The sequence below is a fragment of the Manis javanica genome, chromosome 2 (genome assembly GCF_040802235.1).
Source record: "Manis javanica isolate MJ-LG chromosome 2, MJ_LKY, whole genome shotgun sequence".
NCBI classification, from domain to species: domain Eukaryota; kingdom Metazoa; phylum Chordata; class Mammalia; order Pholidota; family Manidae; genus Manis; species Manis javanica.
In genome coordinates this window covers 210213178-210239164 of record NC_133157.1, presented here as the reverse complement: position 1 = coordinate 210239164, position 25987 = coordinate 210213178, and the positions used below count along the sequence as shown (strand labels likewise).

General features: G+C 36.1%; 1 protein-coding gene across 11 annotated transcripts in view; it reads right to left on the bottom strand.

The window, feature by feature from the left end:
• LOC118969377 (serine/threonine-protein kinase TAO1-like) overlaps positions 1-25987 on the bottom strand; it is a 207906-nt gene that overhangs the window by 125878 nt on the left and 56041 nt on the right. For 8 of the 11 annotated variants that reach the window (XM_073230097.1, XM_073230101.1, XM_073230098.1 and 5 more), the window contains exons 2-8: positions 24642-24824; positions 19285-19356; positions 16637-16738; positions 15326-15371; positions 14607-14703; positions 12980-13093; positions 10449-10540 (exon numbers count right to left, since the gene is read on the bottom strand). In XM_073230097.1, coding sequence (XP_073086198.1) covers positions 10449-10540; positions 12980-13093; positions 14607-14703; positions 15326-15371; positions 16637-16738; positions 19285-19356; positions 24642-24773 — 655 coding nt within the window. In that variant the 5' untranslated portion in view covers positions 24774-24824. Of the gene's footprint in view, positions 1-10448; positions 10541-12979; positions 13094-14606; positions 14704-15325; positions 15372-16636; positions 16739-19284; positions 19357-24641; positions 24825-25987 lie in introns of those variants that run through there. The other 3 variants (XM_073230102.1, XM_073230104.1, XM_073230105.1) reach the window with 3 other exon arrangements.

Genomic DNA, 25987 nt, shown 5'->3' with positions numbered 1-25987 from the left:
TTTCTCTATTGTTTTCATTTTCTATTTAATTGATTTCTGTTTTGATCTTTTCTGGGTCTCTTTGTTCTGTTTACTGTGGATTGAATTTGCCCTTCTTTTTCTAGTCTGAAGGTGACAGTTGAAGTCATGACCTTGACAATTCACAAGTATACAATTTTGACTCTCGAATATCCCTCAGTTTGGCTTTGTGCTGTCATTAAATTTAGTTTCCACATCTCTGGCAGGAATATCACAGAAGGAAGTGTCATGCTTTCCTCAGTGTATTCTATGATGATCCTATGGAACAGGTCCATGGTTTCAGATCGTCTTGTCATTGATGGTGATCACTTTGATCACTTACGGCAATTCCACAAGGTTTCATGGTGAAGTTTCACTTTTTTCCTTTGTAATTATTAAGTATTTGTGAAAAGGTACTTGAGTCTATATAAATATTCTGTTTTGCATAAAGATCATTTTATTCTCTTATTGTATAGATTTAGATTCTTCATTTAATAATTTATAACCTGCTACTATCATTTATTTTGATGTTGAAATTGTTTCATTTTTGAGCAGTTGAGAATCTTTTTAGCCGACTTCTGCCTTTCCGGCATGGCTCCATCATTCCCTGCTCAGCTCCTTGCTCTCTGGCCCACTAAGATATTCCAGGATCATCTTATGCTTTCCCTACTGTAGACATGGCTCCAAGGAGCTGTGGCAGGCAGTGTGCTCAATGCTACTGCCCGTGTCACTTCTCTTAGATCCTGTCAGTGGATAAAGGAAGGGAACACACACGTCCCTCATCTATTTGTATTCATACTTGCACATTAAACATCTTTAGTTGTTTATTGAAAACAACTGAGTTCACTACAATATCTCAAATCCAATGCTATAGTACTATTTATTCGAGCCTTCTCTTTCCATTATTTGTAGCACCCTTCTCGGATAGTAAAAAACCGCACTCTCATTATCCTTAATATATTTGATGACTCGCCCCTGTACATAGTCTCCCATCTTAGCCACCACCCTTTCCCTTTTTCCCCTTCAAGTTTTCAAACCCCATTCCAAGCCTGTCTACAGTGTGAATGTCCACTTCATCCACTCAGTTTCTGACACCCCATATAAACTGGATCACTTTCTGCAGTGAGGCCCTCCTCATCAGCCCTCAGGAGGGAAGCCCCCTTCCTTTCAATCAGGCACTGCCACGGTGTCACGTGACCCACCACCAAATGTGGACGTGCTCCTTGGCCTCTGACACCCCATGCTGGGCTACTTCCAGGTCTGAATGCTTTGGTTACCCCACCAGGACTCTGAATCTCCAAACTTGACTGCCGCCCTCCCTGCACAGGTTCTGCTTCCACATACAAGGCATTCTGTCTGTGGGAACTGCCTCCTCTCCTCACAGGACTCTGACACGCCACGCCGGGCTACCATGGCTCAGCAGGTGACATGGACACCTACTTTATACTGTCCTCCCAACAGCTTTAAGAATGAGTAGTTTGATTCAGGAAAGGGAAGGGATTACTGAAGAAATTCTTAATAAAATAACGTGTTTCTACTGTGATTTATAAAAGTATTCAAAAATTCTAAGTGGTGTACCATCAATATATCAAACCAGAGTGTGATTTTTGATCTGTCATTTACTATAAAGCTGAACATCTCTATTTACTCAAAGAACACTGAACTTAGCTAAAAACCATGGAGATTTACTAAATCTAGACTGCGGTAGCCTTCAGTGGATTCAAAGGATATTTTCCATTTCAAATATTTTTTTTAATTGAGGTATCATTGATATTGAATCTTATATTAGTTTCAAGTATACAACACAGTGGTTCAACAGTCACCCATATTAAATCCTCACCCCCATTACAGCAGTTACTGTCAACATAGGAAAATGTTACAGAAGCAGTGCTTATATTTTCCATGCGATACTACTATCCTGGTGACCAACTTATGACTGAAAATTTTAGTGCCCTTTTATTGCCCTCACCCTCAACTACTCACCTCAATCCCTCCCCCACAGTAACCACCAGTCACTACTCAGTGTCTATAAGTTTACTGCTACTGTGTTCCTTTTGTTTTGTGTTTAGATTCCACAAATAAGTGAAATCATATGGTATTTTGTCTCTGGCTTATTTCACTTAGCATAATACCCTTGAGGTTGATCCATGTTGTTACAAATGGCAGGAGTTTTTTTCTTCTTATGGCTGAATAATATTCCATTGTGTATATGTACTGTATCCAGCACAATTATCATTTAAATATGAAGGAGGGATTAAACAATTCCCAGACAAGCAAAAGTTGAGGTAATTTGCCTCCCACAAACCACCTCTACAGGGTATCTTAGAGGGACTGCTCTAGATGGAAGCACTCCTAAAAAGAGCAGAGAAGAAAACACCCAGCATATGAAGAATGAAGGAGGAGGAATAAGAAGAGAGAGAAATAATCATCAGACTGTGTTTATAATAGCTTCATAGGCGAGTTGAGTTAGAAAGTAAGGTAGCAAAGAAGCGAACCTTGAACCTTTGGTAACCACAAATCTAAAGTCTGAAATGGCAATAAGTACACATCTTTCAATAATCACCCTAAATGTAAATGAACTGAATGCACCAATAAAAAGACACAGATTAACAGAATGGATAAAAAAGCAAGACCCATCTATATGCTGCTTACAACAGACTCACCTCAAACCCAAAGACATGGACAGAATAAAAGTCAAGCGGTGGAAAAAAATACTTGATAGAAACAACAGGGAGAAAAAAGCAGGTGTTGCAATACTAGTATCAGACGAAATAGACTTCAAAACAAAGAAAGAAACAAGAGGTAAAGAAGGACATACATAATGTAAAGGACTCAGTTCAACAAGAGGATATAACCATTATAAACATATATGCACCCAATATAGGAGCACATATATATGTGAAACAAATACTAACAGAATTAAGTGAGGAAATAGAATGCAATGTATTCACACCACTCACTCCAAAGGACAGATCCACCAGACAGAAAATAAGTAAGCACACAGAGGCACTGAAAAACACACTAGAACAGGTGGACCTAATAGACATCTATAGAAATCTACATTCAAAAGTAACAGGAGGGGGCGGAGCCAAGATGGCGGCGTGAGTAGAGCAGTGGAAATCTCCTCCCAAAAACACATAGAGCTATGAAAATATAATAAAGAAAAATCTTCCTAAAATAGAGACCACAGGACACAGGACAACATCCAGACCACATCCACACCTGCAAGAACCCAGCGCCTTGTGAAGGGGGTAAGATACAAGCCCCAGCCCGGCGGGACCCGAGCGCCCCTCCCCCCGGCTCCCGGCGGGTGGAGAGAAACCGGAGCGGTTTTTTTTTTGGCGAGCGCTTTTTGGAAGCCTTAGAGGGACGGGCCCCCGTTGCTGGGGAGGCAGGGTGGCGGGACCGGTGAGGAGGTGCCTGGGAACGGCGCCGGAGGACAAAGAATATCCCGCGTTTCTCCCTGCGAGACCTGGGGGCGGGTGCCTGAGACCGGTGCCTGAGGACGGAGGAGGTCGCGCGTTTTTCCCCTTTTTTTTTTTTCTCTTTTGGGCGAGCGCTTTTTGGAAGCCTTGAAGGGACGGGGACCCCAGTGCTAGGGAGGCACGGTGGCGGGACTGGTGAGCGGGTGGCTGGGACCGGCGCCTGAGGACAAAGAATATCCCCCGTTTTTCCCTGCGGGACCGGTGGGCGGGTGCCTGAGACCGGCACTTGAGGACAGAGGAAATCGCGCATTTTTCCCCTTTTTTTTTTCTCTTTTCTGCGAGTGCTTTTTGGAAGCCTAAAAGGGACAGGGACCCCGGTGCTAGGGAGGCAGGGCGGAGGGACTGGTGAGCGGGTGCCTGGGACCGGCACCTGAGGACAAAGAATATCCCGCATTTTTCCCTGTGGGACCGGTGGGTGGGTGCCTGAGACCAGCACCTGAGGACGGAAGAAATCGCGCGTTTTTCCCCTTTTTTTTCTCTCTTTTTGGCGAGTGCTTTTTGGAAGCCTTGAAGGGACAGGGACCCCGGTGCTAGGGAGGCAGGGCGGCGGGACTGGTGAGCGGGTGCGTGGGACCAGTGCCTGAGGACAAAGAATATTGAGCGTTCCTTCCCTGCGGTACCGGTGGGTGGGTGCTTTTTGGAAGCCTTGAAAGGACAGGGACCCTGGTGCTAGGGAGACAGGGCAGCAGGACCAGTGAGCGGGTGCCTGGGACCGGCACCTGAGGACAAAAAAAAAAAAAAAAAAAAAATCGCTTGTTTTTTCATTTTTTTTTCCTTTTTTTTTTTTCTCTTTCTTTCTGTTCCCTCTCTCATTGTTGCTGTTGTTGTCTTGGTTTGGAGAGTGCTTTTTGGAAATCTTAAAGGGGCAGGACAGGTCACTTAGACCAGAAGCAGGGAATCTGGAGATCTCTGGGCACTCTAACCCCCTGGGCAGCAGGGAGCACAGAGGCCCCTTATGGAGATAAATAGTCTCCTGGCTGCTCCCCCTCCAACGGGGCTCCACCATTTTGGAGGAACAGCCCCAGCCAGGCCAAGCCCACAGCAACAGCGGAGATAAACCCCAAAGCAACTGGGCAGGAAGCAGAAGCCCTGTCTGCGCACAGCTGCCCAGCACAAGCCACTAGAGGTCGCTATTCCCCCAGGAAAAGGCTACAAACCAACAAGAAGGGAAGCTCTTCCAGCGGTCACTTGTACCAGCTCTGCAAACTATCTCTATCACCATGAAAAGGCAAAACTACAGGCAGACAAAGATCACAGAGACAACACCTGAGAAGGAGACAGACCTAACTAGTCCTCCTGAAAAAGAATTCAAAATAAAAATCATGAACATGCTGACAGAGATGCAGAAAAAAATGCAAGAGCAATGGGATGAGATGCAGAGAAAAATGCAAGAGCAGTGGGATGAGATGCAGAGAAAAATGCAAGAGCAGTGGGATGAAGTCCGGAAGGAGATCACAGATGTCAGGAAAGAGATCACAGAAGTGAAACAATCCCTGGAAGGATTTATAAGCAGAATGGATAAGATGCAAGAGGCCATTGAAGGAATAGAAGCCAGAGAACAGGAACGTATAGAAGCTGACAGAGAGAGAGATAAAAGGATCTCCAGGAATGAAACAACACTAAGAGAAATATGTGACCAATACAAAAGGAAAAACATTCGTATTATAGGGATACCAGAAGAGGAAGAAAGAGGAAAAGGGATAGAAAGTGTCTTTGAAGAAATAATTGCTGAAAACTTCCCCAAACTGGGGGAGGAAATAATCGAACAGACCATGGAATTATACAGAACCCCCAACAGAAAGGATCCAAGGAGGACAACACCAAGACACATAATAATTAAAATGGCAAGGATCAAGGACAAGGAAAGAGTTTTAAAGGCAGCTAGAGAGAAAAAGGTCACCTATAAAGGAAAACCAATCAGGCTAACATCAGACTTCTCAACAGAAACCCTACAGGCCAGAAGAGAATGGCATGATATACTTAATGCAATGAAACAGAAGGGCCTTGAACCAAGGATACTGTATCCAGCACGACTATCATTTAAATATGATGGTGGGATCAAACAATTCCCAGACAAGCAAAAGCTGAGGGAATTTGCTTCCCACAAACCACCTCTACAGGGCATCCTACAGGGACTGCTCTAGATGGGAGCACCCCTAAAAAGAGCACAGAACAAAACACACAACATATGAAGAATGGAGGAGGAGGAATAAGAAGGGAGAGAAGAAAAGACTCTCCAGACAGTGTATATAACAGCTCAATAAGCGAGCTAAGTTAGGCAGTAAGATACTAAAGAAGCTAACCTTGAACCTTTGGTAACCACGAATCTAAAGCCTGCAATGGCAATAAGTACATATCTTTCAATAGTCACCCTAAATGTAAATGGACTTAATGCACCAATCAAAAGACATAGAGTAATAGAATGGATAAAAAAGCAAGACCCATCTATATGCTGCTTACAAGAAACTCACCTTAAACCCAAAGATAAGCATAGACTAAAAGTCAAGGGATGGAAAAACATATTTCAGGCAAACAACAGTGAGAAGAAAGCAGGGGTTGCAGTACTAATATCAGACAAAATAGACTTCAAAACAAAGAAAGTAACAAGAGATAAAGAAGGCCACTACATAATGATAAAGGGCTTAGTCCAACAGGAGGATATAACCATTCTAAATATATATGCACCCAATACAGGAGCACCAGCATATGTGAAGCAAATACTAACAGAACTAAAGAGGGAAATAGACTGCAATGCATTCATTGTAGGAGACTTCAACACACCACTCACCCCAAAGGATAGATCCACCGGGCAGAAAATAAGTAAAGACACACAGGCACTGAACAACACACTAGAACAGATGGACCTAATAGACATCTATAGAACTTTATATCCAAAAGCAACAGGATATACATTCTTCTCAAGTGCACATGGAACATTCTCCAGAATAGACCACATACTAGCTCACAAAAAGAGCCTCAGTAAATTCCACAATATTGAAATTCTACCAACCAATTTTTCAGACCACAAAGGTATGAAAGTAGAAATAAATTCTACAAAGAAAACAAAAAGGCTCACAAACACATGGAGGCTTAACAACATGCTACTAAATAATCAATGGATCAATGAACAAATCAAAATAGAGATCAAGGAATATATAGAAACAAATGACAACAACAACACTAAGCCCCAACTTCTGTGGGATGCAGCGAAAGCAGTCTTAAGAGGAAAGTATATAGCAATCCAGGCACACTTGAAGAAGGAAGAACAATCCCAAATGAATAGTCTAACATCACAATTATTAAAACTGGAAAAAGAAGAACAAATGAGGCCTAAAGTCAGCAGAAGGAGGGACATAATAAAGATCAGAGAAGAAATAAACAAAATTGAGAAGAATAAAACAATAGCAAAAATCAACGAAACCAAGAGCTGGTTCTTTGAGAAAATAAACAAAATAGATAAGCCTCTAGCCCAACTTATTAAGAGAAAAAGAGAGTCAACACAAATCAACATAATCAGAAATGAGAATGGAAAAATCACGACAGACTCCACAGAAATACAAAGAATTATTAAAGACTACTATGAAAACCTATATGCCAACAAGCTGGAAAACCTAGAAGAAATGGACAACTTCCTAGAAAAATACAACCTCCCAAGACTGACCAAGGAAGAAACACAAAAGTTAAACAAACCAATTACAAGCAAAGAAATTGAAACAGTAATCAAAAAACTACCCAAGAACAAAACCCCGGGGCCGGACGGATTTACCTCGGAATTTTATCAGACACACAGAGAAGACATAATACCCATTCTCCTTAAAGTGTTCCACAAAATAGAAGAAGAGGGAATACTCCCAAACTCATTCTATGAAGCCAACATCACCCTAATACCAAAACCAGGAAAAGACCCCACCAAAAAAGAAAATTACAGACCAATATCCCTGATGAATGTAGATGCAAAAATACTCAATAAAATACTAGCAAACAGAATTCAACAGTATATCAAAAGGATCATACACCATGACCAAGTGGGGTTCATCCCAGGGATGCAAGGATGGTACAACATTCGAAAATCCATCAACATCATCCACCACATCAACAAAAAGAAAGAAAAAAACCACATGATCATCTCCATAGATGCTGAAAAAGCATTCGACAAAATTCAATATCCATTCATGATAAAAACTCTGAACAAAATGGGCATAGAGGGCAAGTACCTCAACATAATAAAGGCCATATATGATAAACCCACAGTTAACATCATACCAACTAGCGAGAGGCTGAAAGCTCTTGCTCTGAGATCGGGAACAAGACAGGGATGTCCACTCTCCCCACTGTTATTCAACATAGTACTGGAGGTCCTAGCCATGGCAATTAGACAAAACAAAGATATACGAGAAATCCAGATTGGTAAAGAAGAAGTTAAACTCTCATTATTTGGAGATGACATGACATTGTACATAAAAAACCCTAAAGACTCCACTCCAAAACTACTAGAACTAATATCGGAATTGAGCCAATTTGCAGGATACAAAATTAACACACAGAAATCTGTAGCTTTCCTATACACTAACAAGGAACTAATAGAAAGAAACAATCAGGAAAACAATTCCATTCACAATAGCATCAAAAAGAATGAAATACCTAGGAATAAACCTAACCAAGTAAGTGAAAGACCTATACCCTGAAAACTACAAGACACTCTTAAGAGAAATTAAAGAGGACACTAACAAATGGAAACTCATCCCATGCTCCTGGCTAGGAAGAATTAGTATCGTCAAAATGGCCATCCTGCCCAAAGCAATATACAGATTCGATGCAATCCCTATCAAATTACCAACAGCATTCTTCAATGAACTGGAACAAATAGTTCAAAAATTCATATGGAACCACAAAAGACCCCGAATAGCCAAAACAATCCTGAGAAGGAAGAATAAAGTGGGGGGGGATCTCGCTCCCCAACTTCAAGCTCTACTACAAAGCACAGTAATCAAGACAATTTGGTACTGGCTCAAGAACACAGTCACAGACCAGTGGAACAGAATAGAGACTCTAAACATTAACCCAAACATATATGGCCAATTAATATGCAATAAAGGAGCCATGGACATACAATAGGGAAATGACAGTCTCTTCAACAGATGGTGCTGGCAAAACTGGACAGCTACATGTAAGAGAATGAAATTGGATCACTGTCTAACCCCATACACAAAAGTAAATTCAAAATGGATCAAAGACCTGAATTAAGTCATGAAACCATAAAACTCCTAGAGAAAAACATAGGCAAAAATCTCATGGACATAAACATGAGTGACTTCTTCATGAACATATCTCCCCGGGCAAGGGACACAAAAGCAAAAATGAACAAGCGGGACTATATCAAGCTAAAAAGCTTCTGTACAGCAAAGGACACCATCAATAGAACAAAAAGGTATCCTACAGTATGGGAGAATATATTCATAAGTGACATATCCAATAAAGGGTTGACATCCAAAATATGTAAAGAGCTCACACACACCTCAACAAACAAAAAGCAATTAATCCAATTAAAAAATGGACAGAGGAGCTGAATAGACAGTTCCCCAAAGAAGAAATTCAGATGGCCAACAGACACATGAAAAGATGCTCCACATCGCCTGTCATCAGAGAAATGCAAATTAAAACCACAATGCGATATCACCTCACACCAGTCAGGATCGTCATCATCAAAAAGATAAACAACAACAAATGTTGGCAAGGTTGTGGAGAAAGGGGAACCCTCCTACACTGCTGGTGGGAATGTAAATTATTTCAACCATTGTGGAAAGCAATATGTAGGTTCCTCAAAATCCTCAAATTAGAAATATCATTTGAAACCAGGAATTCTCCTTCTAGGAATTTACCCTAAAAATGCAGCACTCCAGTTTGAAAAAGACAGATGCACCCCTATATTTATAACTGCACTATTTACAATAGCCAAGATATGGAAGCAACCTAAATGTCCATCAGTAGATGAATGGATAAAGAAGATGTGGTACATATACACAATGGAATATTACTCAGCCATAAGGAAAAAACATATCCTACCATTTGCAACAACATGGATGGAGCTAGAGGGTATTATGTTCAGTGAAATAAGCCAGGCAGAGAAAGACAAGTACCAAATGATTTCACTCATCTGTGGAGTATAAGAACAAAGGAAAACAGAAGGAGCAAAACAGCAGCAGAATCACAGAACCCAAGAATGGACTAATAGTTAACAAAGGGAAAGGGAGTGGGGAAGATGGGTGCAAAGGGAGGGATAAGGGTGGGGTAAAAGAAAGGAGGCATTACGATTAGCATGTAGAGTGTGGGGTGGGCACGGGGAGGACTGTGCAACACAGAGCAGACAAGTAGTGATTTTATAGCATCTTACTACGGTGATGGACAGTGACTGCGAAGGGGTATGAGGTGGGGGACATGGTGAAGGGGGGAGCCTAGTAAACATAATGTTCTTCATGTAATTGTAGATTAATGATACCAAAAAAAAAATCAAGCTGTACAATAAGGTATGCAGCCTGATAGTCTAATCCTCATACCTAACACAAAGTATTAAGTAACCATAGTAGCAGTAAGTAATTCATGAATGCTTTAGAGACCCTTCATAGGTGATAAATCTATAACCATAGACATATTCTAGGTGTTTAACAAATATCATTAAATATTAGACACAGATACCACAAAATTAATACCACAGAAGAAACTATTTTAGACCTAATTTAATACAGCAAATATAATATACCTAAACTAACATATATATATAATATATATATTATATATATTATATATACACACACACACACAAATTGCCAAATAACCAAAGTGACAACCTTCATAGATTTATTGCTCCCCTTAAACACTGACATAAAAATAAAAATCTGTTATTTGGTACAGAAATTGAGGTAAAACATTCATCAAACTTACTACACAGTAATAAAGAGCAATGCTTACCTATTTGAATACATGTTATTCCCAGAGACCATACATCTACTTTCCTATCATATTTTTCTTCATTCTTGCGTAAAATTATTTCTGGGGCTATCCTAAAACATAAAATGATACTTAAGTTAAAAAAGAAAAGAAAGTATACTATTCTTTAAAAACGTAATGACCGTCCACATGGAGAATACCTGTGTGAATTCCAGATGATATACCTGGACATAAGAATTCTTATAATGGGAAATAAATGCATTACACGTTGTGAGGTAAATATTTACCGTTGCATATACAGTGTTAGAATTATTCTCACCATTTGTCATGATCACGTACCAGCATCCTGGTGGAAAGACTCCCCAGAGCAGGGTTGCATTCTGCATCAATTCAAGTTTGCAGATTGTAATATTGTATATCCTTTATGCCAGCGGTTCTCAAACATTTCGGTTTCAACATCTTATTACAAAAGTCTAAATTTTGCTCAAAAGAGGGCATTTTGTCACTGGCACTTGTTTTCTTGAAGTAAACAATCTCACTACATTTTGCTGAGAAAATATCTGCCACAATAAGCAACAATGAATAAGCAGTTTGTCAGTCTTTTTTGCAAATAGGAGTAGTGTTCTGTGATAAAAGTGGCTAGGACCGCCACCCATAACTAAATAAATCATACAATTATTAACTCTGGAGGCGTCTTGGTTATAAAATGAAACGCTAGTTCGCATCTTCAGCTAGACTCTAATGTTCTCACTGGTGCTTCACCTTATACTTCCTTTGTACTTGTTAAGCACAGACAAACATTTAGAAGTTTCTGCTCAATAAGATTCTCACCAGGCGTATGTGTGTTCCTGTGTGTAAAAATATGTAAATATGTACATAGTGCTGTGTTCCTAATATACCATATACAAATTAGTACATATGTAAGTTTCAATTGCCAATAATAGAGGGCTTGTAATGTGTTAAGATGTTGAAGTAAGCTTGGGGAGCCACTAAGTTCAACAAAGTTAAAAAAGTAGTTTTGTTTTTAATGCACAACTTTCTAGCTCCTTTCTAGTATCTAATATTGACCACTGATTTATAAAGAGGGGGACCATTAAGAAGCATTATTTGTCCAAAGAACCCTTTTTTTATACAGGGGAAGAGGATTCTATCTAAACTAGGGTTCTACATAAGAAATTTTTGGTCATACAGAACAGTAGTCTTCAAAGTTTTTATTTTCTTACTTCCAATGAATTTACTAAAAGAATGTATCCACTTGTACATTTTTGAGTTGGTATCTAAATTTTATAAACTTAATAATTGCAAAGGATATAATGCACACATATGTATATACATTATTTTGTATATGTGCTTTACAGATATTTACAACTTGGAGCTGAGGACCTCTCTCATTCATTAAAAACACTGCTGTATAATATCCTAATTAGCAATCCCAGTCTGCATGGTCATATCAACCATTCAAATCAGAATTATTTTCTGTCAGGAAATGCCAAACTTCATTTTTCATTGTAAATAACATGTTAATGTGTCCTCACGACAAATGTCCCCATTGTAAATGAGATAATTTGTGATTCACTAGAAAAGAAGATGGGTGGAAAGACAATTGGGGAAAAGAAAAAGTAAGGAGTAAAAAGAACTGAAGAGAGATGACTGTGAAGGCAGAAGGCCCTTTGCCAAAACTTGGTGTCCTAACTCTTCAATATTTCTGATGCTATATATTCTAGATGTTACGTGTTCTCAGATTGTCCCTCTGGGGATGGTTTGAGGCTTTTAATTCTCAGAACAATGCATCACTCTACTCGTCAGGATGGGTGAGAAGCCTTTCTTTAACAAACTGGGCGTTGGGAGATTTGAAAGGTAGGTGGAAAAGAAGATGCAGTAGACCTAAGACACTTCTCAACATATACAGAGAGAGGACATCTATGGAAGTTGAAGATGTGGAAAATTATTCCCTTCATACTTGCTGACATAAATATGGAATTTTTTATGAATAAAATTAGATGATGTCTAGAAGTCACTTCAAATAACTGGAGGTGGGAGGGAGGGCAAGAAGATCAAGTACACAGGGCAGCCAGGCCCTGGGGAGGTGCTGTTAGGCTGAGCTGACCGCTGTGTAAGCCTTCGTTATATTTTTGTCTATTTCCCTGTATACTTGAAATTCTCCACAATAAAAAATGAAAACAAAAGTTCCTAATCAGCTACCAGTCTTCAGGTACTCTTATTCAGAAGATACTGACACACAGTAAGTATAAATCTAAAGAAAATTTCCACTTAGCATTTCTATCTTCTCCCTTCTTAAAGATTTAAATTTTTTCACTCCTACCCTCAATACATGATGTGGATGATAACAGGAAAGAAACACAGAGGGGACAAATAAATCAATAGGAGATCCAAGGGCAGCACTCCAAATCTGTATCTGAAACTACAGTGCTTAGAGTAATATCTAAAGCAGCACTGTATTTCCAGGAGAAACATAAAGCACCTGATAAAAGTACCACCACACACTGCCCATTTCAATTATGAGGATCAATACCAGATAGGACTACCCTTACCAATGCGGCGTCCCCAGAAAAGACTTGGCAGAAGAAGCCATGGAAGCAAATCCAAAGTCAGCAAGTTTCACCCGGCCTCGTGGTGTCAGAAGGATATTTCCTGCTTTGATGTCTCTGGGTTTAAGGAACACAGAAAATTATTTGTCTTTCCTTTGTAAGATTATACTGAAAATGATAAAATCATATAAAAATTTATAAAATAGGGAAGGAGAAATCAGAATAATTAAGGCCTTGGATAATCTCTCAGTTGGGATAATGAGAATTAAGATCCAAACTAAGAAATGAGATACACAGAATTCCTGTAAGTATATAGTAACAATTTTCTAAAAGAGAAGATAAAATAGCAGGAGAAACAGAAGAAAAAAATTAGGTAATTAGTAGCAAGGACTCGATATTTGAGTGCCTGTTTATTGGCACAAATAATGGTTTTAAAAATTTAGCTGAACATTCTTATATGACTGTAAGATTTCTGAGTATAGCCTTAACAATAAAATGGAAAAAAAAGAACCTGATGCCCCAAATTTTTTAAAATTACTCATATCATTCCAAATTTTATCATAGTTCTCCTACCTAAATATGAAATGAAAACTGAAACATATGGGTAAGGTAATATCAATGATCCCAAATTTACTTTTAAGCTCTTTTCTAAATCAGCAATGTATATGTGAACTAAAAAAATTATAATGGTATTGTATGCACAATGGGCACTATAACATTCAAAAAGAAAAAAATTTCTAAGCACTTGTCAATTCATACTATATAGTATTATAATGGATGTAATATTATGTCAATCTATTTTCTTCCATTTGTTTTTTTTTAAAAATGGAAGGTTCTTTGAAGTTGAGAAGACCTTAGATTCTGCTTCCAACTCTTTCATTCTCTTATTTACTATGCATGTGCATTTCTCTTGGACCTTACTACCCTCATCGAAAAAACTGATAACCCATTAATTTGCAGTGACTCTATTATGTAAGTTTACTATGTATTGTCTGATTCACATAGATAATTTTTAAAATGCTACCTTCCTTCTAAAAATAGGCAAAACCAGTACCAATGCTAAAAATGTAGTTTATGATGGTTTAATCTTTAAATTACTATCCATTATCAAGAATTATCTCAAAAGCATAGAGTGTTAAGTAGCTTTTACTTGTCTCTGTCATGGAATCAATGGAACAAATCCGGCATTATGGGTCACCAGGAGGACAAAAGGTCTAGGTTAGCTCTAGTCTAATCTATCTTGCTTTATCAGCTTTGAGAAGTGAGTCACAAATTGGGGCATCAGTTTCCTCATTTATAAAATGAAACAAGTAAGACTACATAATCCCTATCATCTTTTCCACTTCACAAATTAAACTTTTCTATAATTAAATTTCTATCACAAATCTATAAAGTGCACATACTTCGGAAAGTCCAGCAGCATGTGTAGAAAAAGATAAAAATTATTCTCAACAGAGAGATCAAATAAATTAGTATATTCATTTTAAGACATGGATAACCTAAAAAAATATGAGTTTGTAAAACTCCAGAGTACTTTTATTTAGCAAAAACCAACAAAGCTTTCAGGATTAATAAATTCTAGGTCTGAGAAATTTGCATATTAATATATGGTAATTTTTAAAGTACTTACCTATGGATCATGGCACGAGAATGTAAGTAGGCTAATCCCTGAAGAGCACCATGTATAATTGCTGCTATTTCCATTTCTTGTAATGGCTTTTTGTGAACTTAAAATAAGATTTTATTTGAAAATAATTATTCTATAGAAAACTTCTATTTTAAAATATATATACACATATCTAATATAGGCAAATTTTGAAAAACTAACATTTAGCAAGAAGGAATTTTTTGCTTTCCAAGATAATAAAACAAAGCAATTGAACTTAATAAGTGCACAGTTGTGCCTAGTTATTATAGTTCACAGCTAATTTTCCTCTAAGTTAACATTTAACAATTATTTCATGATTATAAAACAATGAAAGAGGAGCTTTCCCTTTTTATATTCCTACATATCTTCATTCTGAACAGAAGGAACAAATCAAGTTTAATGATAAAGAATGCAGAAAAATGCCTCTTAAATCATAATGAAAGAAAACTCATCTGTTATGCTAAAACATAGTATTTAATGAGGACAGTGCATACCACGCTGAGACTCTAGAATTTAGTACAATAAAATGAGAGTGCATTCACTAAGAGATTTTTTTAATAATGTTACAACTTACCAGGAAGAGACAATCGTTTTTGCTCTTCCTGGAAAGTTGTAACATTATTTAAAAAATCTCTTAGTAAATGCACTCTCATTTTATTGTACTAATACTTTTCTTTTCTTAATAAATAAAGGAAACTTACCCTTCAGCAAATCTACAACAGATCCTGAACAATATTCCATTACAAGCTACAGGGGAAAAAATGATAAAAACATTAAAATACATTATTAAAATAAAAAGATTCTATATGAGATAAAATAAATACACCAAGGAGATCAAGAAGATACTTAGAAGTGAAACAAACTCTAGTTATCAATTACCTTTAAATATAAGTATACATTTTGGAACTTGTTAAATGCATACATGAAGTTAAGCCAATGCTACATTAATCTTTCATAATGCCGACATATAACTGCTTGTAGAAGATGTGTGTTTCATATAATTACTAACTAAAGCTATAAAGGAATATACATATTCCATTAATATTAACCTATAGTAGCAATACTGGTATTGTTAGGAATCAGAAAATCGTCCTCTGGTACTATATATACAAAGTTTAGGTTACAGTTTAAATCTTTCCTATAAAGCAAACACAGAGCACCTCTTACGTGCCAGGTATTTTATATATATTAACTAATTTAATCCTCATAACCGCCTCTGGAAGGAGACCCTATTATCATCCTTGTTTTACAGATGGAGAAACTTGAAAGATAGAGAGGCAGCCTACCCTCTCTGCCACTGTTTTTTCTTTTACCACAGACTCAAATTAGGAGTACCATCACCATCAAATTAAACCAAACATTACAAGTCTAAATAAATCTAAGTTCTGTATACTAAAATGATAATCAGCTGTAGCTTATTAAAAATAAAAGGTCATTCCTGTTTAAAGAAAAATTAGCCTTTCTCTGAAAAGACATAATTACTATGCCTATACCATTGTAAGATTACTACCTTATCTTAGTTTCAACGGGGCAAAATTAATCTCCATTTTCTACAATAAAATGTCCCAATTTTCTACCTTCAGTATTATTCAGCCAAAGAATCACAATCAGTTCAGATTTCACCAGGATTCACCACCAATATTCCAACCACGATCCTTGTGGTTAAATAGCTTACAATACATTTATGTCAAAAATAAATGCTGATTTTCATCCTTTGATAGGATTGTTCTCAACAAATGTTTGATAAAGCATTTGAAGAATGACACCGCTAACATACATCGGAACATTTTCCAGTGCACGTAACGGTCAGCTGAATCTCTGCAGTCAACTGGCAAAAGTTCTCTTATCTCTTACTGCCTAAGAGTTTCAGGAAAAGCTGCTCCTCTTTTTTCAGTATGAGCTAACATATCAAGGTGTTTGTGCGTGGCTTTACACAACTATTTTGAGACATTTTTGAATTAATTATAAACTAACCCTACTAAAATTACAGCAAAGGGAGAGCAGATACCTACCCATGCTCTCTGCTCACGTAAATAGCAGCCTTTGTATTCTACAATGTTGGGATGTTTTAATGTTCGTAGGCACCTGACTTCCTTAATAATACCCTGCCATCTCTGTGGGGAGAAAAAAAAGAATAAAGGAAAGAACTAGGAACAGTTGCCTTTCCTTAGAAAACTATATAAGTACAAAAGTAATTGTTAGATTAAAAAGTTAACAAGAACATACAACTTTGCTTTATTTGTAATATGTAAATGTCAAAGTAATACGCTTTAAAGAAATTACATTTATATAGTTTACAACTCAATAATGTAAAATTCATTCCTGGTAGGACATATTTTTATTTTCATAAAGTTTATTATCAATGAGTCTTATAAAAATTTTACAACCACACACCAAGCTAGTTGAAAACTATATACTGTATTTAGTGGTTTTTCTTCAAAAGTTCAAGCTCCCCCTTCTTTTTTTGCAGCTTTATTGTTGTGTAATTTACATACCTTAAAGTTCAGCTGTTGTGTTTTTGGCTTACATTGTCTACCAAATGTGATGTTTTTTCTGCTGTTTAAACTCAAGCCAAGTAATTACCTAAATTCCTAAATGCACATATTCTAAAATGCTAGTGAACACTTAGGTTATAACAGAGGGAAGTTCACAGAAAAACCAAGCAGCATGGAAACATTTTCCTACAGGATTTCCCGAAGAGCCTTCCCATTGACGCCTACTAGTAAGTAACAGATAAATCTTCAGCAATAAAAGCTACTCTATGACAACTTCAGAAACTTAGGCCATATCCTAAGTAGGGTGACTTGTCAGAAGCAATCAGGGAACTGAAAATACAGGTACTTGGGTCCATACCAGAGACTCTGGAGGCTTAGGAGATGTGGGATGGGAACTTGGAATCTGTTTTTTGTTCTTGTTTCCATTTTTCCAAGCTTTACCGCTGGCTTGTATCATATTTCTAAAGGTAGGGGAACTAGAATACAGAACTTTAAAAAATGTTTTGCACTGGATTTTAAGATCCTATATCTCCTATGTTATTTCATAAGCCCTCAAGAAAATAGAGCAAGATATTCACAGTGTAAAATGTGTAAGCTGTAAGATGCTAACTTCAGAAAGTGTTTTATGGGCTTTACATTTCAAATTTGAGTGCTCTGGGAGGCAAACTCTCAAAACAAAACCAAGCTAAAACCTGTATTCTTCAAAGTAAAAAAACTTCCAGGAAGGACACAATATTACATGAGAGAAGATGATGCCCTAGGTGAAACTTTTTGTTCTAGGCATGACTAATTAAACAGACTCCAGCACAAGTCTGCTATGAAAGCTGGTTTTAATGTTATACTGTAGAATGGCAAATAAAATTCAACTTGTAAAAAATGGAGGTTTTTTAGGGGTTTTAGAAACTATTAAGAGAGTTTTGGTTTATCACAAAAAACAATATTTACCACAAAACAGAGATTACAGAAATGTAGAAAGCCAAAACCTTTAAAAATTAAAGACTGATCTAGCAATTCTACCTCTGGGCATATACCCTAAAGTTTAAAAGCCGGGACTCAAAGAAATACTTGTATACCTATGTGCATAACAGCATTATTCACAATAACCAAGGGGTAGAATCAACTAAGTGTCCATTTACAAATGGTAGATGGACAAAATGTGGTGTTTTTACATACACACACAGGAATATAATTCAGCTTTAAAAAGAAAGGTAATTCTGACACACTACAACATAGATGAACTTTGAGGACACTATATTAAGTGAAACAAGCCAGTCTTCACAAAAGGACAAATAGTGCATAATTTCAATTACATGAGATACCTAAAGTAGTCAAATAGATAGAGACAGAAATTGGAGAGGTGATTTCCAAGGGCTGCGGGGAGGCGGGAATGAGGTGTTATTGTTTGATGGGTGCAGAATATCACTTTTGCAAAATGAAAGAATTCTGGAGATGAATGGTGGTGATGGTTGCACAGCAATGTGAATATCCTTAACACCAGTGAACTTACACTTAAAGAGGTTAAGATGGTAAATTTGTTTTGTGTACTTTACCACAATTAAAAGTAAATAAATTTTTTAAAGAATTATAGAAAGTCAAAGAGAACAGACTTAGAAAGTAATTTTATAAATTCACACAAATAAGGAAGAACTAGTCAGAATACTGATGAACTAAAGTACATGCAATACAGTATCAGTAATTTTATTTTTCAGATTATCCACTGCCTTATTTTTCAGACTTGATATATAGCTGCCAATGATTATTTGAAACAGCCGTTAAATAATTTCTCAACCATTAAAAATTTATATCCAGTATACTTACTGTCAAATGTACCTTATTCTAGTTTACTTTCTCAGACATGATAATCCCTCTATTATAGAATAATCTGCTAAACAATTTAAAACATTAAACTCGTGTCAGCAGCACATATCTAAAAAACTTAAAAGTAAGGGACACAGTTGGGAGGTTTCTGGGATGTCAGGAATGTTGTTTATGGCTCTAGGTACAGGTTAAATGGGCACATTGAGTCTGTGGAAGAAAATTCACTGAGATAAACCTTAGGATTTGTATATTTTTCAATATTTTTTGAAAAAATTCCCACCTATCCCCAATTAAAAACGGTATGGCTTTCTTTAACATGCCAATACAAACATACATATTTCACCTACCTCCGTAGCCTTCCTTCCACTATAAGGTATTCTCTTGATAGCCACCATGTCATTGGTGTGCACATCTCGTGCCTAAAAAAGACAGAAGACCACTGTTAAAATAAACATTTATAAACTACCATGTCCAAAGAGATATCAAAACTGCTTTTAAAGAACATTAAAAACATAAGTAAATAGATAACAAAAAGTGTATCAAATTATCAAGGAGCTGGTACTTTAGAAATAAAAATAATGCATGTTTATCTTTGAATGAGCTAGTTGAGAGGAAAAATATAGAAATTTGAATAGAACTATAAACAAACAAAATGACTAGTACAATCTATGGTAGGCCTGTAAATGTCAAAATTTCAATGAAATGGACAATTCTCTAGGAAAGAACTACTAAAATTGATCTAGAGAAGTAATTTGAGTAAAACAGTGGTGGAAGATTGAAAAGAATACTAATTGTCTTTAAAATTGTTGTGAGCGGAGCAGTTTCACTAGGGAAACTTCCCAGGATAAAAGGGGAGAAAAAGGAAAGCTACCCCATTAATTGTAAGGAGGCAGTCTAACCCAACAACTAAACCCTCACAAGCAGCGCAAAATAGAAAGTTAGGTACCAATCTGACTTATAAATGTAGACAAGGGAACTCTAAATAAAATTTTAAAACCAAATATTACCGGGCATTAAAAGAATATTTCATTTGGATAAAATATATTACCATAGAAATGCAAAATTTTGATACAGGAAAACATTTCATAATTTGCCATATTTTTTTACAAATCAAAGGGGAAAATATATACTTATACATATAAATGCATAATAAATGCTGAAAATGCAGAAAGAGTCCAACTCTAAATGTATTTAATGCAGGGAAGACCAAACTCTTAGAAAACCCACACAGGAAAGGTAATTCCTCAACATGATAAATCATGTCTATTGTAAATAGCTATTAACTAAAATTAAGACAAGACAGCTAAAATGCTATCACCATTACTATTTACCACTGCTGTCGAATTTTGATAAAAAAATAAAAGCAAAAGCAGAAACATGAAAGTTAACCCCTTAGAAAGTAAGAGCCAAATTCTCATTATGAGTTAAAAAAAAAAAGATGATATATAAAGAAGGCACAAGAGGATAGCTGCAAAACATTTCATATGAGTTCAGTAAGAAGGGTTAATCATCTCTAGTCATCTGTGGAAGAATTCATCTTCAATTCAGTCATTAATGAATTCCCAAAGATAAAATGTTATAAAATTAGATTATGGTGATGGCTACAAAAATCTAACTTACTAAAAATCTATGAAATGCACACTTAAAATTGGTGAACTGAGAGTATGTAACTTAAATCTAAAAAACGCTCTTAAAAATTAGACAAGCAGGTATGTAAATTATACCTAGAGTTCCTTAATATATATATATATATATTCTTTTAAGTGGGTACTTGAAACAACTAATGACCTTCCAATTTCAATTACTAGCAGACTGGGTAAGGAAAACGTGCACCATCTAACATAATGGGTGAAGTGGATCTATATGCATAAGATCTTGAATATGAATTTATTTTTCCAGAATGTTCTCTACTCATCAATTTGTGAGCCCCTTGATTTTAGTCAATGGATCTAGGCAGCTATATTCTTTTCTAACAGTTTTAATGAGATATTTACATAGCACACATTTCACCCATTTGAATGTGTGTAATTCTATAGCTTTTAGTACACTGACAGATGCATGGCAATACTGATCAATATGACAGATATATGCAATTTACCGATAACTACAATTTTAGAGCTTTCATCACCTTAAAGAGAAACTCCAAATTGTTTCATTTAAAAATGGTTAAAATGGTAAATTTTATATTATGTGTACCTTACCTCAAATTTTTTCCCCATTAAAAAAAAGAAAAAGGAAACCCCACACCCTTTAGCTATCACTCTCCTATCCATATTCCTCACCCCTTCAGCCCTAAAGAACAACTAATCTACTTTCTGTGTCTCTGGAGATGTGCCCATTCTGTACACTTTGGAACCATATACTATATCGTCTTTTGTGACTGGTTTCTTTCACTTAGTATAATGTTTTCAAGATTTGAGACCAGTGGATGTTGAGCATCTTTTTATGTGCTTTCTGGCCATTTGTACATCTTTGGAGAAATGTCAATTCAGATCCTTTGCCCGTTTAAAAATTGGGTTGCCTTTTTTTAATTGAATTGTAAGAGTTAATTTATGTATTCTAGACACAAGTCCCTTAGCAGACATATGATTTACAATTTCTCCTATTCTATTGTTGTCTTTACAGTTTTGAAGCATAGAAGTTTTACATTTTGATCAAATCCAATATCTATGTTTTTCTTTTGTTCATGCTTTTGTTGTCATTTCTAAGAATCCTTTGACAAAAGCAAGGTCATGCAGTTTTACCCTAAGAGTTTTATAATTTTAATGTTCACATATGGTATGAGGTAAGGGTCCAATTTCATTGCTCTGCTAAAGAGCTGCATTTCTAATTAGCACAAGATAAAATTCAAAAGTGGGTAGACTGAATGCAGTGCGGTCACCTGGAGTAGATTCAGGAACAGAAAAGAGCACAAAGACTGGGAAAATCTGAATTAAGTGTGTTGTTTAGTTCATAGTATCAGTGTGTCAATGTTGAATTCTTAGTTTTGATAAAGGTTCTGTGGTTATGAAACTTGTAAACTTTAAAGGATCTGGGTGAAGATTATAGAGTAAACTCTATTATTATTGCAAAATCTTCAGCTCTACCATTACTTTAAAATAGTAAGTTAAAGTGACTGTAATTTATTAAAATCCAAACTCATTAGTAATGATGATTACATTAAAATTAAATCAGATTAAGATGAGATTACTTTTGCCTATCACACACATACACAAAAACCAACAGAAAAATATTTAATGTCCACAGTCATGTTTCTCTGTCTCTTCAGGATTACGAGTTGTACTTACTTATCATGTCTTATTCATCTCCTCTAATATGAAACAATTTCCTCAACTCTTCCTTGTCCTTTATGACACTGGCATTTTTTGAGACTACACAGCAGTACTTACCTTACTAAATTTGTGTTTGTCTGAAGCTTCTTCAAGATTAGATTCTGGTTACATCTCTCTGGCTGAAATACTACATGAGTAATATTGTGTCCTTTTCAGGGTATCATATCTGGATGCATACAATGTCTGTTTATCACTGGTTACAAATTTTCATCACCCACTCAAGGTGTGTAACTATTTCTTTCCAATGTATATAGTTATAACCACTGTTTCCTACTTTGTATCTAGCAACCTGTGCAGAGATACTTTTAAACTATATAAATATTCTGCTCATCAAACTTTCCCCCTAGGTTTAGCAAACACTGAAGATTCTAGCCCTAAACAATCTTTGCAATGATGATTTCAAAATGCTGGTTTTTCCCAACTCTACCATTCCCTTCACATTTACCAGTCAGCATTCTATTATAAAGAAAAGCCCTCCCTTTCTATCTATCCATCCTATATCTGTCATGGAAATTAGGAATTCCTATTTTATTCAATGGGTTATAATCAATAGATGTCTATATTGATGTTCAAATTGTTCCAGATGGGGCCAGTGGGAGCATCTTCAAGCTGGTTCTAGCATCCTCTTGAAAGGTCCTATTTTTCATTTTAAAAGCATGTTTTACATTTCTGGTTCAAGTTATAAAGCTTATCTTTTATGATCCTTGTCCCCACAATAGAATGAACCACTACTGCAAGAGCTCTTGATCCATGTAGTGAGGAATCCAAGATCTGAGTGCTAAGTGTGCTTGTTGCTACTAGGATATCAATGCAACTAGAATCTTACAGAAGAGAGAGCTAGGAAATATATATGTCATGTAATTAGTTCATATTAATGCCACAAATTCCTATGCAATACCTATCTAGTCCCACGTGGTTCTTCCTTACATTTGCCAATTTCCTATTTCTATCATTCTTTTCAGTTAGGATCTGAGTCCAAAATGACACCAAAATTATTCACTGCTCAATCTTTTAACACACAGTTTCAGAACTGTCACACCCATACCAATATGAAACAAGTTTACGGAGAAGAGTTGAAGATTTGTTTGCACTTTCCTCTTCCCAACCAGACAGAGGGTATACAGCTAAAATACTGTGTATGAAAGTTACTCGTATTAGTTTTGGTTTTTACTCCAGTGTGGTTATAGCCCAAATACATTTGGATTCATTGTTCTGGCTTGCCTATTAGTGACTTCCCCCCCCCATACATAATGACTTAATTTTAACTTTTAAATATACTAAATATTTATTATCAAAAGAGGTAAAACAAGTTATCATTCTATCCTCTTTCTACTTCTTTCTATTCCCCACAACTATCACCATTCTGTATCTTGAATTGTTGGTTGTATGGCATATAACTTGTCTAATTTCATCAAACTATACATTTAATATATCTGTATTTACTGTACATAAATTATACTTAATAAAATAAGTCAACTAAAAATACTACTGACACAGATTGAATAGCTACATGACAGGGATTTTTTCAACAGGGTTCTCTTATTGGGCCCATTTCTAAGAGGCTGTATATTTTTTTCCTTTTTTATTCTATATTTCTGCACAGTAGTATTAAGGAGAACAATGGGAGAAGCTTACATTCAGACAAAACTGTAACACAGAGAAAAGGTTGTTTATGAAATACCTGCTTTCTGAGTGCCTCTTCCCTTGTTCTGTGTCTAATCCAGAAATCAAACAAACATAACCTATATCACACACACACCTAAAGCATGCGTAGACAAAAAGATTCTGCAAGGATGTTTATCTAAATGTTAACAGCAGCCGTCTTTGGGTAGGAAAATTGCAGAGGGAGTTTCTACTACCTTATTTTTACCTCTAATTTACAAATGAGAATTAAGTGAAAAGTTAAAACTGTTAAGAATTTGGAACACATTTTCTCTTTTATTCTTAAGGTACCCATTAAAATGAAAAAGCTAAATCTGTAATACTACCAAAATATTAAACATCTATACAAAACTTGTTGCTGAGAAAAAACAGCATTCTTAATAGGAAGAAATAATGAATAAATAATAATGAAATGTGTGTATGGGACTTTACGTAAGTCAGTGTTTTGCAATATTTGATTCAATAACAATGTAAGTCATAAAACTGCTAAAGTAGTGTAAACAACATGGAAATTAAAGCCCAATATCTTTCTCATTTGTTCAATAATCTAAGAAGCTCAATAAATAAAATGATCTCTTTTTATATACACCTAATGCAAGTGACTGTAAAATAGACTATTGCCTATGTCTTTTTGTATTACTGATTTTTACTCTGCCAGGACTGGATATTAAATAAATGCTGGTCACTGACATTAAGCCTTTAACACTCACAAAGAACACTGTTCCAAAGCCTCCCTGGCCAACTTTTCTGAGATCTGTGAAGCGCTTCTCTGGATCTTCTTTGGAGAAGAGCTCTGCAATCTCAGGGTCCTTCAGGCTCTGTGCTTGGATAGTTGACGACATCCTGCTGGGCAATCAGCTGTCTGATTCTAATTTTATGCTGCTCTCCCAACCCTTGGGAAATCGGTATGAATGAAGCCATGTTGGCATAAACAATTGGAGAGAAATAAGAAAAGAAAAAAGGAAAAGCAAAAGTTGTTAAGAATAATTAGTATATCATTTTCTGACTACATATGTAAAATTATCTTAGATGTGGAATTTCACTGAAAAAGTGTTGCCTACTAGTGCAGGACTCTTAAACCCAGCTCATCATCACAATCACCTGTACTGCTTTAAAAAAAAATTCCCACTATACATAGTATGTAAGTACATACTACACATACACTTCTAAAAATTAGATAAATCTTTATGTACTGGAAGGCTTTCTGTATCAGTACTTAAAGATTTATCTAACTCTGATGCAATAAGCTCATCAGCAAAAGAGATAATACAGTAGGAAGACCATTAAAAACATGCTCAACAACTCAAAATGTACCCATTATATGTTTCTAACAACAGGAAGATTCCCATCTATTAATGACCTTCAAATGCAAGATAATAGGTAATAGATTTAATTCAGTAAGATTTCTTTTCCTTTCAGATACCACATGGCAGTGTTTAATCAACTCTAACACAGACATTCCTAAGAAAAATGCAATGGGAGAAAATAATGAATTAAACATAGATAGATAACTGTTTCCTCCATAACCTGATTCATATTAAAATATGGCCTAATCAAATCCGCTTCATTATGTAAGTAGATACACTACAGAATTCCCTGGTGGTTCTGGTATCAGTTCCTTTGTATCAGATTACCAAACTTCAAAAATGGCTGCTATAAATGAGAGGCTTCAGAACCAGGTTCTAGAATGACACTGCCTAGATAGGAACCCTGCCAACAATTACTTACCAACTATGAACCTGGGTAGCCTCATTTTCCAAGTCTATAAAATGAAAGAAATAACCTACCTCCTAGAGTGGCTGTGAGGGTTAAACGAGTTAATAAATGTTAAGTGTAGACTAGTACTCAGGAGCAGTAAGCAGTACATTAAATGTTAGTTAACATGTCCTCCTTAAATTTACCAATTAAAATTAAAAACTCCAAAAATTGATTTCATTAAACTCATAAGGGAAAATAAAGCTCTAGCCAGTTTTTTCCATGCCCAAAGCATATTTTTTAAATTTTTGAATGTTTTTAATTTTATTAATTTAAAAAATTTTTTAAATGACAGAGAATT